The sequence below is a fragment of the Nannospalax galili genome, unplaced genomic scaffold, assembly GCF_000622305.1.
Source record: "Nannospalax galili isolate Female #2095 unplaced genomic scaffold, S.galili_v1.0 scaffold410, whole genome shotgun sequence".
NCBI lineage: Eukaryota > Metazoa > Chordata > Mammalia > Rodentia > Spalacidae > Nannospalax > Nannospalax galili.
In genome coordinates this window covers 509664-516292 of record NW_008329143.1, presented here as the reverse complement: position 1 = coordinate 516292, position 6629 = coordinate 509664, and the positions used below count along the sequence as shown (strand labels likewise).

At 46.8% G+C, this 6629-nt stretch overlaps 1 protein-coding gene across 1 annotated transcript in view; it reads right to left on the bottom strand.

Annotated features, from left to right (window-relative positions):
* Nucleotides 1-5856, bottom strand: part of LOC103734703 (NAD(P)H dehydrogenase [quinone] 1) — a 14072-nt gene extending 8216 nt beyond the window's left edge. Inside the window, exons 1-3 of the mRNA XM_008833768.2 lie at nucleotides 5397-5856; nucleotides 1232-1396; nucleotides 1031-1161 (exon numbers count right to left, since the gene is read on the bottom strand). Coding sequence (XP_008831990.1) covers nucleotides 1031-1161; nucleotides 1232-1396; nucleotides 5397-5403 — 303 coding nt within the window. The 5' untranslated portion in view covers nucleotides 5404-5856. The remainder of the gene's footprint in view (nucleotides 1-1030; nucleotides 1162-1231; nucleotides 1397-5396) is intronic.
* Nucleotides 5857-6629: the final 773 nt, after the last annotated feature.

The following is a 6629-nucleotide window of genomic DNA, read 5'->3' as shown; positions in this document are numbered from 1 at the left end:
ATTCTTTTTTAAATTACTGGTTCAATTATTTTACTAATGATAAGTCAATTCAGATTTTTCTCTTTCTTCATGGTTTGGTCTTGACAAAGTTTCTGGGAATTTGTTCAGTTTGTACTGACCAAACTGACTCCATTTTGGATAAAGTAGCCATCTTAAAAGCTTAGCCATAGTGTAATTTCTAGCTCAAGGATTCTTTTTAAGAAACCTTGACCCCTTTCCTCCTTTCCTCCCAGGAGAATGCTGCCACAGCCATTTGCTTTCTAGACATATAGAAAACAAAATTGTTATGATATGACTAACTGCTGATTTTGGCTTCTGTAACTTGCTTGTTTTGCTATTTTAGGGTACATTGACATGTAGACCATGACTCCCCGCTATTCAGGGACCACCTTGTCAACATTCCTTTTGCAGTTTTTAGCTTTAAAAGATCCCCTTTTCTTCTCCCTCCCCACTGCAGCACTAACCCCATAGGGAGACTGCAGTCCAAGCTAGCTTGAATAAAATCTTATCCCGATCTGAATTGAGTCTGGTGGTCTTTTCTCAGTAGTCCCAGGCTCCATAACACCTGGTCTCCATAGTGAGTTCCAGGCCAGCTGGGGTTGCAGGGAGACCCCATCTCAAAAAGATCAAAATAAAAATTAAAAAGTAAAAAGAGCTGGAAAGATAGCTCAGCAGTTAAGAGCACAGGCTGCTCTTCTAGAATACTGGGTCAGTTCCCAGCTCCAACATGGCTGCTAACAATTGTTCATAATTTCATTTTCAGGTTATCCAACACCCTGTTCTGGCTTCCATGGGCATTGCACAACCTGAGTATACTTACATACATGCAGGCAAAACACTCATATACAGAAAATCAGAATAAATACATCAAATAAATAAAGAAGGACAGACACCTATGAAGTGACAAACTTATTCACAGAGAGTGTGCTGTGTTTCAGAAGTGACAGTTCTGAAGTCCCAAAGCTAATTAGGTGACAAGCCTAAGACCATAACAGACACACCTCCTGAGGATGTCCAGTCCCCACCATACCTGAAATATCACAAGGTCCGCAGCTTCCAGCTTCTTCTGTTCAGCCACGATATCTGGGCTCAAGCGGCCCTCTTTGTAGGCTAGAGCAGTCTCGGGAGCAAGCTGAAAGTTCTCAGGATCCTTCAGTTTACCTGCCAGGAGGAAAGAGGAGCTGAGACTGGGCCGTGGGTCCCACCATCCCCTGGAAAGGGAAGCTCCTACCTATGATGTCTTTTCTGGAAGCAATTGGGTTGAAGTTCATGGCGTACAGGTCAGACACCATCACCTCCCATCCTTTCCTCTTCAGAGTCTCTACAGCAGCCTCCTTCATGGCATAGTTGAATGATGTCTTTTCTGGGTGTGCCAGTACAATCAGGACTCTTCTCACTATTGACACGCACAAAGCATGTAAAGAAAATGGTGACAGGCTGAGCGAGGATCCCTTATGCTGGGGACCAGATACATTTCCGACCTCAGTTCTCAGACTGGGAAATATTTGTCAAGATTGCCAAATGAGCATCCCTAATCTGAAAACCTGAAGTCCAGGACTGGCAAGATGGCTAGGCAAATGTGTCCCTCAGCTGACGAGTGGATAACGAAAATGTGATATATTTACATAATGGAGTTCTACTCAGCAGTAAAGAATGATGAAATCACTAAATTTGCAGGTAAATGGATGGAACTAGAAACTGTTATATTAAGTGAAGTAACACAAACTCAGAAAAACAAATGATGTATGGTCTCCCTCATATGTGAATCCTAGAACCAAATCCTTATATGTGAGTATGTGTCCAGATGTAACTACAGGAACCAGGATAATGAAAAGGAACCAGGGAGGTAAAGGGAAAGAAAGAACCTGGTAAAAAAGAACAGTAGAAGACAGGTATTACTAAAGGAGAAATACTGGGCTCTTTACAGGCCTAAGGGACACATCTACAATGCAACCTCTACACCCAAGGCTCTATGAACACAGAACAGGGATAAAGAAGAGGACACTAAGGAATTGGTTCTCAATAATGAAGATCCTCATGCAGCGGAGGGCCAGAAACACAAAGGGTCACAAAAGACCAACGTGTAGAGATCAAGTCTGTTAAATAATGGTCCTTGGACAGGACCCCTTTATTAAACTTCATTCACCCAAGGCTCAGGGACCATCGTGGAAGAGGGAGTGGGAGACTGTAAGAGCCACGGAGGATGAGCATGACCATATGGAAACAGAGTCCTACAAACTCCTGGGAACCTGCTCATATGGTTCTATGGCAAATGTGTCGGCATTCACAAGTCTCATGCAAGCTCAGACAGACAGTAACTCAGCATAGAACTGGGAAAATGAACAGCAGACCCCAATCTTATCTAAAGGAATGTTGGCAACTGATTGCTACTAGATGAAGAAGAGCTGTTCTTCCTAAGACAAGGGACTCTAGAGAGGCTGACTAGACTCAGAGGGTGGACTTGCACTGGGGAACAGCTGGGGACACTGACAACACAATGAGCAGTAACAGGGATGACAGAGTATATGGGCTCCAGTGAGGGGGGTTATGGGAGGGTGCCACTTGGGATGGGGGTATAAAGATGATTAAGATTGTTTGGGATGTTCTGTATGAAATACAAAAAATAATCAATTAAAAATGGGGTTATTTAAATGGGAGGGGAGAAGGAGGGTTATACAAGGAAAGGGGGGTTATACAAGGTTATTCCTTTGGGGATAAAGGAAAAGAAGGAATTCAAGAGAGGTGGGACCATAGGAAACTAGTATTATCGAGGGAGAGATGGGGAAAATGGGAACACTTTAAATGGGGACACCATGGCAGAATGGTTAGATGGGGGAAGGGAGAGGAGAGATAATGCCTAGCTAGTATTTAAAAAAAAAAACAGAGGGACTCATATTAGTCCAACAACCTAATGACAAATTATACATACAATATCTATACATGAGCCCATGTGTATAGCTAAAAGCTACATAACAAGGAACAGTGTCAGACAGGAGAAACCTTCCATAGTTGTTGGCCAGGGTGGTCCAAGAGACTCCCAAAATTACACAGGCTATTGCCACAGCCCTTGATGGCCTCCCAGAACTTGAAGGTAAGACCCTACTGCTGAAGACAGGACATACTTTGGACACAGAATTTGGAGGAATAGAGCTGCAACTGATCTGCAACCACTTCCCCTGAAGGTGAGCTCTCATAGCTTTGGAGAGTGCTATGAAGGTGCCAAGGGAAACATCAATGGTCTAACCCCAGCTTCAAGACCAAATAACCATATCAATGACTAGCACAGCATATGACATTGGTGCAGTAGTGGCACTCTTATCTTAGGGGCAATCAAGAGCTACCTAATTGGACTAAAAGCCCACTCAGTGGGAAGAAACGTAACTAAAAGGCCACTCAGTGGGAAGTACTGTAAAAAACCAAACACACGTGGCTAGAGAGATCATAGATCTTAGAGAAAGCCTAGTGGATCCTCCTGTCTCCCTGCCCAGCACAGAGATTATAAAAACATGCCACCCAGGTTTTTTTTTTTAACATGGGAATCTGAACTCAGGTCCTCATGATTGCATGGCAAGCACTTTGTTGACGAGCCATCTCCCCAGCCCAGTGTAAATGTTGGCGAGGGACTGAAATCATAGCATTATTTATTTCAGCCATAAGCAAAGAACCAACGAACGAGGCTGGACATGCCCTGGAGCTTCAGAGTGTGAGTTTTGCACACTACAGGCCCTGGGTTTAACTCATTATGGTTTGAGTAGGAAATGTCCCACACAACCAGGCATGGTGGTGCACGCCTGTAGTCCCAGCACCTCAGAAGCCCCAATGAATGAGGAACAGCAAGAAAGAGACTTTCTGACAAAAAGAGGCAGAGGGTCTTGTTTTGCTTTGTTGGTTTCTTTTACTTCTTTTTTTTTCTGTCTTTTTGAGACAGGGTCTCCCTGTAGCCTCAGCTGGCCTGCAACTCTCTATGTAGACCAGGTAGGTCTCAACGGCACAGAGCTCTTCCTTCCTCTGCCTCCCAAGTGCTGGGATTAAAGATGTGTGCCACCATGCCCAGCTTACTTTTTTTTGACAGGGTTTCACACTGTACTCCTGACTGACCTGAAACTCACCATACAGTCGAAGCTGGCTTCAAACTCATGGTAATCAGCTAGGCATGGTGGTGCACACCTTTAAACCTAGCACTCCAGAGGCAGAGGCAGGCAGATTTCTGTGAGTTAGAGGACAGTCTGGACTACATAGTGAGTTTCATATCAGCTGGGGCTATAGGGAGACCCTGTCTCAAAAAGAAAAAGAAAAAAAAAACAAACAAACAACAACTCATGGTAATCTGCCCGCCTCAGCCTAAGAAAGGGTTTTAATAATGATAGGATAGCAGTAGACTTATTACCCATATGACCTGGTTGGCAGGAAGAATAAGCAAATCAAGGGAAACCTGCTAGAAATATAAGAAGGACAAGTCTCAAACCCACTGGGGCACTCTGCGCCTGCTAGTTGCAAACAAATGTACCAGATGTTTAAGTCTACATTGTCCAGAAGAGGGCGCTAGAGCCCCTGGAGCTGAAGCTACAGGCAGCTATGCACTGCCAGACATGGGTGCTGAGAATTGAACTCAGGTCCTCTGCAAGAGCAGCAAGTGCTTTTGACTGCTGAGCCATCTCTCCGGCCCCACAAAATAGTTCCTATCCTAATTAGAGGAGAACGTATGAGTGCCCAGGGGACAGCCATAGAAGAAAGCACAGTAGTTCCTCTTCCAAAACCTTTTTTATTTTTATTAAATATATATATATATACATATATATATATATTCTTTTTTTTTTTGCCTTTTTTGAGACAGGGTCTCCCTGTAGCCCCAGCTGTCCTGGAACTCGCTATGGAGACCAGGCTGGCCTTGCCTCACGAGTGCTGGGATTAAAGGCGTGTGCTACCACACCCGGCTTAAAACATATATGTTTTATATATATGTTTAATATATACGTTTAAATGCACTGCATGAACCAGGCCTGCTGCTGCGCGCCTGTGATCCCAGCTCTAAGGAGGTGGAGGCAAGAGGACCAGAAGTTCAAGGACAAGCTTGGCTATGCAGCAAGTTCAGTGCTAACCCGGGACACATGAGACCCTGTCTCTAGGCCAAACGAGGTGTGGAGAGTGGGCCAGCCACGGCCTCAGATGGCCAGGACGGAGTTTCTGCTCCAGGGACAATGCCCCCTTGACTGGCCCGTGGGCGGTTGGGGAGTGGGCTGCGGACGCTCGCCTTCTACCAGGGACTTCCAAAGCGCATCCCAGAGCCCTAATCTCTTCACTTTCCTCTTTGAGTCAAGGAACAAAACTCAAGGCATGCCCCTGCATCCACCTCCCAGATGAACCAGGTTCCAGAGTCCAGGTGGCACAGCACTCACCTGCCATGGCTCCAGCGGCGTGGGGGGAGGCGAAGAGAAAGAGCAGGCGTAGTACCAGGTGCTGATTGGCTGAACTGCTGGTTACCAGGGCGACCTGCCCAGGGCCGGAACAGAAGATGTTAAGGGGCTGCAGCTAGGGCACTCTGTGTAAGTGGTTCGCAGAGCACCTGCGGCTTTATACGCAGTTGGGCCCTGCCCACTGAGCTGGGAGGCCAGCAAGGGTGGGGTCCGTTAACTGTACCCTAGGGCGCTGGGCAGAGGGCAAGGCCAAGTGAGAGGAAGGGAGAGGCAGCTGGGGCCGCAGAAGCGACCCCTGAATCTGGAAGTGGAGGCAGGGGTGAGAGGGGCTGTGAGGATCTGAATGCACGTCGAGGCTAGCTCATCTGCCCCTGCCGTGGGGCCTCTGTACAAAGTGGAAATATCCGATGGAAGCTGGACCTGCCCATCCTGCCTGTGCCGCTCAGCCCTGGGAAGTCGCCTTGCAAGGAATGGGGCGGGCAAAGTACAGGCCTGGCCATTTCGGCTCAGACTTGCTGAATCACTGTGACTGAAGGAGATTTTGTCCTGCTGCAAAAGAATCCGTTTCTTTGAGAGGTTGAGAGCTCTTAGGGACCTTGCAAAACTCCCTTCCCTGGGTGCATGACCTCGGTGGTCACCTCAACCCTGCTCCTGGTGGCCAGATAATAGGGCAGTGACCGAGTTTTCCCACCAGCAAGCTAGAGCAAGCCTGGTGCTGGGGCTTGTGCATGTTTAATAACTCTACACCAAGTTTTACATCAGAGCACAGAACAGAGCAAAATGTGTTTTAAGTCTCAACAAGTAAAACTTATGGTAGAGTCATCCTACAGAACAGAGGGGTAAGAGGACTGGAGGGATGGCTCAGGGGTCAAGAGCACTGGCTGCTCTTTCAGAGGACCCAGGTTCAGTTCCCAGGACCCACATAGCAGCTAATAATGGTCCAATAACTCTTGTTCCAGGGGATCTGACACTGACTTCTGACCTACATATTCACTGCATGCATGGGGTGCACTCACATATGTGCAGGCAAAATATTCATAAACACTATGTAAACCAGGCTGGTCTTGATGGCACAGAGATCGGGATAAAAATAGATAAAAAGGGCTGAAGAGATGGCTCAGCAATTAAGAGCACTGGCTGCTCTTGGAGAGGACCCAGATTCTGTTGCCAGCACCCACATGGTGGCTAACAACCTTCCCTGGCTCCAGTTCCAGG